Genomic DNA, 12,960 nt, shown 5'->3' with positions numbered 1-12,960 from the left:
TTTTTTTTATTGTAATCTAAAAAAAGCGATAAGCATTGGCTAAAAATTGTGGTATTTAGCTTAGTCTATAATGCAAGTAAATAAAAATTAATTTTTAAGAAATAACCATAGAGACTAAATCTAACACAATACGATAATTTTTCTCCTCATGATGAAACCACCTAACTGAAGAGCGAATTGAGTGAACATTTCAACCCTTCTTTTCTCCTTGTAATTTCGATAGAAGATGCTGAATTTTAAAACCGAAAATCTTTAAATATGGTGGTATATTGCGTTGATTTTGATTGTACAGAAAAATTTGTTAAACCTCATTTCACAGGGTACATTGATTTATCCCTTTTTGGAATAACAATTGTTTTGTTTACTATAGAAATGAACTTTCATTCATTTCCTTAAAACATGAAATCAATCCCAATTATTTCCTTTTATTCATTCTAAAATCCAAATTGATACTTTTAAATCTATTTTACAAGTAAATATAAAACGAATAAGAACGCAACTAAACTATAAAGTAATGGTTATATCGAATTATTCATTATTAATACTTAACTTTTTAATTTTCGAGCTAAAATGTAATAGGCGTAGTTTTGGCGACATTGTTGTTTCTTTCATTCTTTGTTTATTTCCGTTGTATATTTTTACTTTTAAGATAAATATAAAACGATTTGATGAATTTGCACGCATAAAAGCCTTATAGTTTTAAAAAGTATTAGTTTCATTGATTGATTTCATATTTATCTTATTGGATTTATCATAAAAAATACATGGCAATGCCTTGCTTGTCTATATAGCAATGTCACACATATAACTAGATATAATTGAAAAATTATACTTCTGATAAAATAAAAGCGTCTTTACACTTATAAACTGTTAGTCTCAATCACTCCGATTTTGTCTCATTAGATTTAACGCAACTAAATATATTTGAATGAATGTAAGGAATTTTTTTTTAAATTTCTTAAAAATTGAAAAAGAGAAAGTTTTTATTTCAATAAATATATTTCAAAAAAAGGATAAAGCAAAGCAGTCTCTGAATCTATTAATTATAATTCTTATGCGTATTTGAATCAGTTTATATGCTAAACACCCAAGTCAAAATTTTTGATGGTCCCATCCAAAAAGTTTGATGGTTTATCTTGGCTTCAGTGCGATTCATGATGGTCCAACATCATTTGATGGTCACCATCATCCAACGTTTTTCATAACGTGTTCATGGTTTTTGATATGCCAGCGAATTTCCTTCATTGCATAATGGAAAATGCTATTTTAATATTATGATGGTTAGCCATCAATAGAAGTTTGACTCTCATGGACCAACAATTCGTGATGGTTCATGATGCTTCCAACTATACATTTCCAAAATGGTTTATTGGGAATTGCTGTTGTTTCTCAGGAATATACCATTAAAACAATTTGGGTTTTTTAATGTTGGACCATCATAAATCAATCCGAATTCCTACATTGAGATCATGGTTGTTCATGATCGTTCCAGCATTTGATTTCTGAGACACTGTGATGGAAATTTGTGATGGTTCAACATGAACAAACTATTAAAACAGGTTGTTATTCTTCTTATGAACCATCTTATGGTTATTCTTATGGACCATCTTACGGTTATTCTTCTTATGGACCATCATAAATCAATCCGAATTCCTACATTAAGATCATGGTTGTTCATGATCGTTCCAACATCTGATTTCTGAGACACTATGATGGAAATTTGTGATGGTTCAACGTGAAAAAACTATTAAAACATGTTGTTATTCTTCTTATGAACCATCTTATGGTTATTCTTAAGGACCATCTTACGGTTATTCTTCTTATGGTCCATCATAAATCAATCCGAATTCCTACATTAAGATCATGGTTGTTCATGATCGTTCCAACATCTGATTTCTGAGACACTATGTTGGAAATTTGTGATGGTTCAAAACAAACTATTAAAACAGGTTGTTATTCTTCTTATGAACCATCTTATGGTTATTCTTCTTATGGACCATCATAAATCAATCCGAATTCCTACATTAAGATCATGGTTGTTCATGATCGTTCCAACATCTGATTTCTGAGACACTATGATGGAAATTTGTGATGGTTCAACGTGAAAAAACTATTAAAACATGTTGTTATTCTTCTTATGAACCATCTTATGGTTATTCTTATGGACCATCTTACGGTTATTCTTCTTATGGACCATCATAAATCAATCCGAATTCCTACATTAAGATCATGGTTGTTCATGATCGTTCCAACATCTGATTTCTGAGACACTATGTTGGAAATTTGTGATGGTTCAAAACAAACTATTAAAACAGGTTGTTATTCTTCTTATGAACCATCTTATGGTTATTCTTATGGACCATCTTACGGTTATTCTTCTTATGGACCATCATAAATCAATCCGAATTCCTACATTAAGATCATGGTTGTTCATGATCGTTCCAACATCTGATTTCTGAGACACTATGATGGAAATTTGTGATGGTTCAACGTGAAAAAACTATTAAAACATGTTGTTATTCTTCTTATGAACCATCTTATGGTTATTCTTAAGGACCATCTTACGGTTATTCTTCTTATGGTCCATCATAAATCAATCCGAATTCCTACATTAAGATCATGGTTGTTCATGATCGTTCCAACATCTGATTTCTGAGACACTATGTTGGAAATTTGTGATGGTTCAAAACAAACTATTAAAACAGGTTGTTATTCTTCTTATGAACCATCTTATGGTTATTCTTCTTATGGACCATCATAAATCAATCCGAATTCCTACATTAAGATCATGGTTGTTCATGATCGTTCCAACATCTGATTTCTGAGACACTATGATGGAAATTTGTGATGGTTCAACGTGAAAAAACTATTAAAACATGTTGTTATTCTTCTTATGAACCATCTTATGGTTATTCTTATGGACCATCTTACGGTTATTCTTCTTATGGACCATCATAAATCAATCCGAATTCCTACATTAAGATCATGGTTGTTCATGATCGTTCCAACATCTGATTTCTGAGACACTATGATGGAAATTTGTGATGGTTCAACGTGAAAAAACTATTAAAACATGTTGTTATTCTTCTTATGAACCATCTTATGGTTATTCTTATGGACCATCTTACGGTTTTTCTTCTTATGGACCATCATAAATCAATCCGAATTCCTACATTAAGATCATGGTTGTTCATGATCGTTCCAACATTTGATTTCTGAGACACTGTGATGGAAATTTGTGATGGTTCAACGTGAACAAACTATTAAAACAGGTTGTTATTCTTCTTATGAACCATCTTATGGTTATTCTTATGGACCATCTTACGGTTATTCTTCTTATGGACCATCATAAATCAATCCGAATTCCTACATTAAGATCATGGTTGTTCATGATCGTTCCAACATTTGATTTCTGAGACACTAGGATGGAAATTTGTGATGGCTCAACATGAACAAACTATTAAAACAGGTTGTTATTCTTCTTATGAACCATCTTATGGTTATTCTTATGGACCATCTTACGGTTATTCTTCTTATGGACCATCTTACGGTTATTCTTATGGACCAACATAAATCAATCCGAATTCCTACATTGAGATCATGGTAGTTCATGATCTTTCCAACATTTGATTTCCGAGACACTATGATGAAAATTTGTGATGGTTCAACATGAACAAACTATTAAAACAGGTTGTTATTCTTCTTATGGACCATCTTATGGTTTTTCTTATGGACCATCTTACGGTTATTCTTCTTACGGACCATCATAAATCAGTCCAAATTCCTACTTGGAGGTGATGGTTACTTGTGTTGGTTACCATCAAAAAATATAATGGTTCATGATAGAATTATTGATGGTTACCATCAAGATTATGTTGGTTAATCAATGGAGAACCATCAGAAGTTTTGACTTGGTTATGAACACCTTTTCTTTCAATCATTGTAGTTTTCACAACAAATAATTTTCTACAATTATTACAACGTATTAAAATCAATATTTTTTTTTTTATACTGTAGACTGAATTTACGAATGGAACTTACATCATAAGACAAGGTGCAAGAGGCGATACATTTTACATTATAAGCAAAGGAAAAGTAAGTGCCCATTTTATTTACATTAATAAACAATTTATTCCATTCCTACCATTAGTTCTCACTCGCCCTATATCTTGTTCAAATTTTCAATTCGTTAATGAAATACTTTTTATTCATCCACTCAAGTTCAAATATTTTTTTTTAAACTTCTAGTGGATGACACTTGATGTTAATACAGTTTTTTCAAATATTAATTCATTCATTAAACACTTTTTTTTAAACTTCTAGTGGATGGCACTTGATGTTAATACAGTTTTTTCAAATATTAATTCAGTCATTAAATACTTTTTTTTAAACTTCTAGTGGATGACACTTGATGTTAATACAGTTTTTTCAAATATTAATTCATTCATTAAATACTTTTTTTTAAACTTCTAGTGGATGACACTTGATGTTAATACAGTTTTTTCAAATATTAATTCATTCATTAAATACTTTTTTTTAAACTTCTAGTGGATGACACTTGATGTTAATACAGTTTTTTCAAATATTAATTCATTCATTAAATACTTTTTTTTAAACTTCTAGTGGATGACACTTGATGTTAATACAGTTTTTTCAAATATTAATTCATTCATTAAATACTTTTTTTTAAACTTCTAGTGGATGACACTTGATGTTAATACAGTTTTTTCAAATATTAATTCATTCATTAAATACTTTTTTTAAACTTCTAGTGGATGACACTTGATGTTAATACAGTTTTTTCAAATATTAATTCATTCATTAAATACTTTTTTTTAAACTTCTAGTGGATGACACTTGATGTTAATACAGTTTTTTCAAATATCAATTCATTCATTAAATACTTTTTTTTAAACTTCTAGTGGATGACACTTGATGTTAATACAGTTTTTTCAAATATTAATTCATTCATTAAATACTTTTTTTTTAACTTCTAGTGGATGACACTTGATGTTAATACAGTTTTTTCAAATATTAATACATTCATTAAATACTTTTTTTTTAAACTTCTAGTGGATGACACTTGATGTTAATACAGTTTTTTCAAATATCAATTTATTCATTAAAATTAATTAATTAATTGTATTCTTATATGGGAGTAAAAATTGGAATTTAATAAAAAATAACTAAAATAAAAGTTTTCTTTATTGACCTAAGCTGGAATCAACTTTAATTTTTTTTATTTATATATTGCTTGTTATGACTAAAAGCATTATTTTTACATTCGGCTTAAGAAAATTATTTCACCGAAATAAATTCAAACAAATTTAATTATGAATGTTTATGTCATCTATAACCTTATTTGCTTCAAAGAAAGCATTTAAGAATAGATTCATACTATAATGTTAATATGTGCTTAAAAATTAATTTTTGAAGTTCGGATTTCAGTTTTTATAAAAATGTACTTTTCCTCTCTGCCTCTCAATTTTTTTAAGTCCAGTTTAGTAACTACTCTGTTTTTTTTACCAAGGAAATTCGAAATTCTACATACCTCTCTACACGCCACTGATCTTAAACAGGCTGTTGTTCATTAAATAGGGCGAGGCGTTTTTCTTTTACTATGATGACCATTCATTTAGTAAACCAGCGCTCCAACGGGTCAGGGAGAACATGGAAAACCTGGAACTGTCAGGGAATTTTGTTTTAACTCTAAAAACAGGAAATACTCAAGGAAAGTTGCAACTTTTATTTAAAAAAAACTGTAAAATAGCCATTTATAGAATTGTCAGTAACTGTAAGCAGTTATCGAGATTCGAGTTAAATAATTCTAACATCCATTACAATTATTTTTAAAAAAAATTTTACTTTTTAGTGAAATTTTTCTACGTTTCTATTATCATTCTACTATATGTTTTTCCTCACATAATCTAATACTTGACATTACAAATTTTAAAAAATTAAAGTTTTCGGGTGAAAAATTGCTTGGTATAAGATATGGTTTGGATTTCCTTTTAAATTTACTTACAAAATTCAGAGAATTTTTTTCTTCTTTTTTTTTTATATTGGAATTGGATGGGAACCCTGTTAAAGTCATATTTTAAAATTTTTGTTTATCTAGTTAGGTTTTTTTTTCTTCTTCAAAATTATGTGGCAACTATTGCTTATTTTGTAACGGCGGGAAAATAAGAGAGGCAAAAAATAATGAGCATTAAATAAAATAAAAAATAAGGAATTAGTGATCAGGTAAAAAAGTGCAGGTATCTGAGAATCAGTAAATAAAATGTTTTTAAACTACAACAAATGTTATAACGATCCAAATGTTTAATTTTTTGTGTTATTTTAGAGTTTATTATATTCTTTTAAATAAAATAAAAGTTACAAATTTGAGCAATTTCTCCACACATTTTTCCCTTTTCCGTATCATGTCTCGAAAATACATGAAAACCAAATATTGCTTTTTCTACAAGCCAGTTTATTCCAACTTCTTACGAAACCGAATTGGTATTGGGGAAAAAGCAACAACATGTAAATGGGGAGGGGAAAAGTGTGGAGAATGGAGAAATCGCGTCACCTTGAGACGTCTATTTTATTTACAAAGAGTAGGGGAGAGTGGGATCAATTGTAACATTTTTTACTTAACTATTTTTAACTAACAAAAAATCCAATATATTATTAGTATTAATTGACAGACGAGTAAAGTAGACTATCCTCTACTAGAAAAAAAAATAAGTACCTTATTTTAATTATTATTATATTAGTTATTAGCAATTTTTGACAGTCGTGCACTTGTTACAATTGTCCCCACTTACGGGGTCAATTGTAACAGTTCATAAATTCAACTAAAACATAGTTAATTATACATATTATCATAGTTGTGATATATTTTTTTATTGATCAAAATAGTAGTGATATTTTAGGAGTAAAAATAATAATGAGCAGAGACCTAAAGGGTTAAACTTTTAACTTTAAGGGGTTAAAATTTTTAATTTATGCTGTGAAAGGTGACAAATAAAATAATGCACATGCAACATAATATAAATGATATAGGAAACTATTGGTGGTTCTTAAAGAGTTAAGTAATGGTTTGTAAACATAAGATTATTTATTTTCAGCTGTTACAATCGTCCCTTTACTTAGTGTTACAAGCGTCCCAAAGACGCCATGTCAGCTTCATTTGTTAAAAACAATGCTAGTTAATTAGCAAAACTAATTTTTTTTAATGAAATGTTAATTAAAGTGTCCACTTACATATTCGGTTACTAATTTTTATTTGTTTAAATAAAATTGCTTTGTTACAATATAATATTCGAATACCAAAAACAGTACTTGCGTGGCGTGAAAATATCTTTTGTGATGTAACTCTTTCAAAAGTGCATAAAAATGGTTGCCATCAGGGGTGTACATGTAGATTTATTAAATACACCTTGTGCGCCACCTAGGAACCAAATCTAGAACCCGACACTCGAAATTTTTGCTCTGTTACAATCGTACCCTGTTACAATTGACCCCACTCTCCCCTATAGCGAAATATTTTTTCCCATATACAATATTTTAATAGATATTATTTTTCAATTAGGTGAAAGTCACAATGAGAACAGATCCCAACAGCGAAGAGGAGAAATTTATTCGTTACCTAGAGAAAGGAGATTTCTTTGGCGAGAAAGCTCTTCAGAGGTCAGTATTGTTTGTATAATACACAGTTGTCACTTATATATGGCAGGAGTTAAAATGTTTATGTATTCTAAACTATTGTATACATCCCCGTTTTTTTCTCCAGTTACAAATGTTATATGTTTACGCTTCTTTCGAGAAAAAAAAATCTGATCTGTTATCAAGTTCGTTTCACACACATTATCAATATATCTTAAGGCTGTACAGATGCTTATTTACTTACTTTGGTACATAAACAGTTTCTTGGCCTAAGCGTATGGATGTTATTCATAATCACCTTCCAACTCATGATTTTTTTAAAATTATTTATGGATGCCAAAAGAACTGAAGAATTTTTAAAAATATCGCATTTGTGAAGCATTATGTTTATTGGTTACAGAATAGGCGTCTCGAGATTAAGTAATTTCTCCACTCTCCACACTTTCCTGGACTCTTTTTTTTCTGCGACGGTCGTATGTTTCAGTAAGAAATTGAAATACACTATAGAGGAGCCGTGAAGACTCAAGGGATAAAGCGTTCGCCTACGAATGAGGTCAACCGGGTTCGAATCCCAGCGATGACTGGTCAATACGAATTCCGCATCTGGCTTGCACCGACCACAGTGCTGACATGAAATATCCTAAGTAGTAGAAGGATCTTGTGTTAAAGTCTCTTTGCCGTCAGGCTAACCATGAGAGGTTCTCGTTGGTCTTCCTCTCGAACAGGGTGCGTAGTGTTTTTAAAAAGTGTTTTAAGGTGCTTTTAATTTGGGGTTTATAAAATGTGCTTAATTTTCTATTGCCGTTTCGATTGTTGTTTTAAATTATGAAACATTCATGATTTTTACAATTTTCCCTGCAATATTTAGCAGAAACTAGTTGTTTTATCATAATTATGTGAAGTTTGTGAAACTGTTTTTGGATTTTATTCATTTTATGTTCATAAATTAAGAACTTTAAAATGAAGGAAAAAAATTTTTTTTATCTTCACATAAAAATATAAATTTTTTTTTAAAATGAAATTTTTTTTATTCCTGCACAGATCTTGATAATGAATTTTTTTTGGAAAGTGATCGAAACTATTTTTTGAGTGCTTATTTTTTGTTGAAAAATCTGGCTACGCACCCTGTCCATGTAACGCAAATACGGGTTAGTTCCATAAAAAAGTCCTCCACAAAGGCAGATTTCTCCCACTACTTGATCCAGGAATTCCCTTGTCTTCTGGATTGGGTTCAAAAATACAAGGCTACGGAGATGAACATTAGTGGTCGCATTAGTGGCTTTTTTGAAGCATGAGAAAGTGTTTCGATTTGGAATAATTAATTAGGATGAAGTTTTATAGTAAAGAACTAACATAAAAAGATTAATAGTTATACTTTTTATGTTATATATATATATATATATATATATATAACATAAAAAGTATAACTATTAATCTTTTTATGTTAGTTCTTTACTATAAAACTTCATCCTAATTAATTATTCCAAATCGAAACACTTTCTCATACTTCAAAAAAGCCACATTCTGTTCTTAAATCTATTTTTGGCTCAAGTATGCATAATTAAATGTAAAGACATTTTTCCCCTTTACACTTTGTGAGAATCACACGACCTATTTAACAAACCAATTGTAAGTACTAAGACTTCCCTTTATCCTTAAAATATAACAAAATAGAGGGAAATTCATTTGCTACTTTCCCTAGGATAAATACTTAAGCACGCAGTTTTGGAGTGCGAATTTGAGCTCCGCCATTGATAGAAAATGTTTTGACTGTACTGTTTGAAGCTAAATAAAATATTTTTGCCTTCCAACTGCTATCTGCGTGGCCCAACAACACTCCCCATGACTGCCACCCTTTTATATATGTAATATAGAAAAGTAAAATTTGCCGAAACCATGGTAACGAAGAATTGGGAAATCACGTAACCTTGAGATGCTCATTACAAAGAGTATAGGACTACAAAATATGTTGACGGGAAGGACAAAAGGACCAAGCATTTGTTACAGGAAAAAAACAAACTTGTGAGCATTTTTCGTGTTTCAAGAAATTGTGAAATAGTTTCTCGAAAATGTAAATATTTAAAATCTGATTATTTAGTTGCGCTAACTCTTTAGTATCTTACAATACATTTCAAAAATAACTAATGAATTTCCTTTTCTTTACAGCGAGGATGTTAGGACGGCGAACATCATTGCTGATGATCCAGAAGGTGTGACATGTCTAGTCATTGACAGAGTGTAAGTTCATTCTTTCGAACTTATAAGTAAATTTCGAGAACTCTTCTTTAGTTCAAAACATACCTAGTTCATGTCATACGTAGGACTGTTCACTCTTCAATTTTTATCAGTCACAAGTGGCATTTGAAATATTTTAATAATAAAATACAGTTATTACATACATTGTTTTTTGGTAATAATATTTGTGCAGTAACTGAAAATAAATTGTTCTTGTAACGTCTGTAAGCAATACGATTTAGGGGAACGGTTGCCTAATTGGTACCATCAAGCCGTACCGACCTAAAAATTGAGTATTTGTAACTAATTGAATAAGTAGACCTTGTGTAGCCCAAACTAACTAAATTTTTTTAAGTGTTACAATCAGTGGTCGGAAGTAGCGCGATACAGGTAGCAAAACTACTGTAGTCGTTGGATCAGTCTGCGTAGGGACCGAGGGTGTGCGGTATTGGTCCTCGTTGAACTGTGCTATCGTAAAGTGCTCGACTTCGAGCGCAGGTCATCGGGCTACCGAAGCGGGGGTGCCATCCCCTCCGCAGAGGATCAAAATTGCGATGGCATGTCTTCGGATCATCCTCCTTGATGTTTCACAGACCGTCGCCAATAGCCCATTGTGCAGCTCTAGTGCGACGTAAATTAACAACAACAACAACAACTGTAGTCGTTACTTTTTCAAAGAAGTAGTGTAGTGAGTAGTGCGATACAAAAAAAACTGTAGTTTGTAGTGATTCCTGGCAACTACGTTTAACGTTAGTTAAATAAAGAAACAAAATTCAAACGCAAAAGATGTTTCGAATCTGATTGGTGCAAATCATTTGCGGGCCCGTCAACGTACACAATAAGAATGTCTCTGGGGCCGACCGTTAAGAAAAACTTCTCTCGATGCTCGGAAAAATTAGTGCTAAATTTGAGAAATCGAATTTTAAATATTTGATTTTTTTAAAATTCTATTTAACAGGAACTATAAAGTACGTTTTTGTGTATGATTTCGTAACCTAAAATATCGTCTGCATTAATTAGTTAGTATATTTGTGGTCACCCCCTCAAACCAATAAGATTTAGTGTTAGAACATCCGATTATTAGATCAAAAGTTATTCAAGGTGATCCATTTTTGATTTTCGCACTTTATTTCTTGGAGGATATAAAAAGCATTGATCACTTGAATCACAAATATTTGATAATTTCCTAGCATCTATAAAATCCTATCGAGAAAAGCGTAAAGAACAAATTCGTAAAAAGTGCTTTAGAATAAAAAATTATTTAATTTAATCATAAATTAAAACTTAATATGTCCTCATATTTAACACGCCAATTTTTTAATTTAAAATTAGGTTGAATATTGGTGAAAGTTAAGTTCTCCAGTTAAATTTGTCATCTAAAAGTAGTGACTACGTTTCGAAAGTAATTTGTAGTCGCTATATTTAAGAAGAAAGTAGTTGTAAGTGTAGTTAACTGCCATTGTAATAAAGTAGTAGCAGTTAATTACAAAGAAAATGCAGTTTTTCCAATCACTAGTTACAATTATAGTAACAGTATTAAAAACCAATAAAATGTAAATGGAACGTGATGCTAAGTTCAAGCTTGCATTTTATGTGTGCCGATTGTTATTGTTTTTGCAATTTATAACCTAAAATTTTTAAAAAATGGGGAAATTGGTTCGACCTTCGTCATAGAAGGTTCGGGGAGACATCAGACTAATTAATTCACCTTATTAACCAATAATTACTAGATCATTACCTGACTAATCAGGAAGCTCATCACTTGGATGTTTTTCGTCACTTTTAATTAAATGAAGAAAATAAATCTTATCGTAAGGATATAAAATCTCGTTGAATTTACTGAAAAAGTTTTTTTTTTCTTTCCGATTAATTCACGCATAGATTATAACGTTTTTTACTGCTAAAAAATATTGAAGATTGATTCACCAGAATAGTTAAATCCTTTTAAACAGAGTTCTCAATTGTTGAAAATTTAATAGAAGCCTCTCTCACAAGACGAGAAATTTGGTATTGGATGAAAAATGGTTAAAAAAAACATCTTTGGATTTAGCGAATTTTATAATTGAGTGTAAAATTATTTTAATTCGCTAACAAAATTCTCGAGATAGCGAATATATTCAAAATTCTCGAGTATAGCGAAATTCGCTAAAAGTAAAATGAACATCCAAACTTTGGAACTCTCGCCTGACCAAACTATTGAGAACCTATTTCCCAGCTTGCGGCTCCCCCCTAAATTTTTAGGGGAAGAAATCCGAATCCGTCGGAAAAAAGGTATGTCTATTAAGAGACAGTGCGTTTTTGTGTCTGATTTCGTAACTTTAAATATCGTCTGCACTTATTAATTAGCATATTTGAAGTCACCCCTTCGTGGCATTAAGATTGAGTTCTAGAACGTGAAGATCTGTTCGTTGGATCGAAAGTTATTTGGAGTTGTTCGTTTTTTGCGCACTGAACAACAAAACTCGGTTTTGAGCAAACGGAACTCTAAGATCGCAAACATCTTTAATATATTATTACGTTATTCCATTACTGCGCAATTAGTTTACATATTGCAGTTTTACTTACAAACTCTTATTTAGCAACCTATTCAAACTTCAAGGGCATTGGCTTATTTCTGAGGGAATTATCGCTATTTTTTGTAAATTTTCCTTAATTTATTGTAGTTTTGTGAATTTTTAGTACGCGATTTCATTTAAAGCATGTTTCATAACAAAACATAAGCGTCAGTTAGTTTTAAAATACCCATGTATGTCAATAAATATTTATGGAAAAGTTTTTTAAATTTTTAATTTATACCAAAACATGGTCTGAGCAGCATAGTGAACACTTTGTAAATTTTTTATACATTTTTTACAATGCGGAATTCTCTTAAAACATGTTTTATAATGATAAAAATTAAAACTAGTGTCAGTTCGTTTGAAAATACATACATGAAAACGTATATACATACATATACGTAAAAATATTCAAATAAAAAATCTTGTTTAGTCCAAAACATGCTAAATTTTATCTAATCTTGTTTAGTTCAAAACACGCTAAAAAAATCTTGTTTAGTCCAAAACATGCTAAGTTCAG

The 12,960-nt window shown here is 30.4% G+C and overlaps 1 protein-coding gene across 2 annotated transcripts in view; it reads left to right on the top strand.

Moving 5' to 3' along the window:
- The window catches only part of LOC107453180 (cGMP-dependent protein kinase 1), a 90,093-nt gene that overhangs the window by 57,792 nt on the left and 19,341 nt on the right, over positions 1-12,960 (top strand). For both annotated transcript variants that reach the window (XM_087166423.1, XM_087166422.1), the window contains exons 6-8: positions 4,018-4,095; positions 7,577-7,674; positions 9,817-9,888. In XM_087166423.1, the coding sequence (XP_087022549.1) occupies positions 4,018-4,095; positions 7,577-7,674; positions 9,817-9,888 (248 nt within the window). The remainder of the gene's footprint in view (positions 1-4,017; positions 4,096-7,576; positions 7,675-9,816; positions 9,889-12,960) is intronic.

Source organism: Parasteatoda tepidariorum, chromosome 6 (assembly GCF_982258835.1).
Source record: "Parasteatoda tepidariorum strain Cologne lab strain chromosome 6, Ptep-v5.0, whole genome shotgun sequence".
In the NCBI taxonomy this organism is placed as follows: domain Eukaryota; kingdom Metazoa; phylum Arthropoda; class Arachnida; order Araneae; family Theridiidae; genus Parasteatoda; species Parasteatoda tepidariorum.
This window is presented reverse-complemented; position numbering and strand designations above follow the sequence as displayed.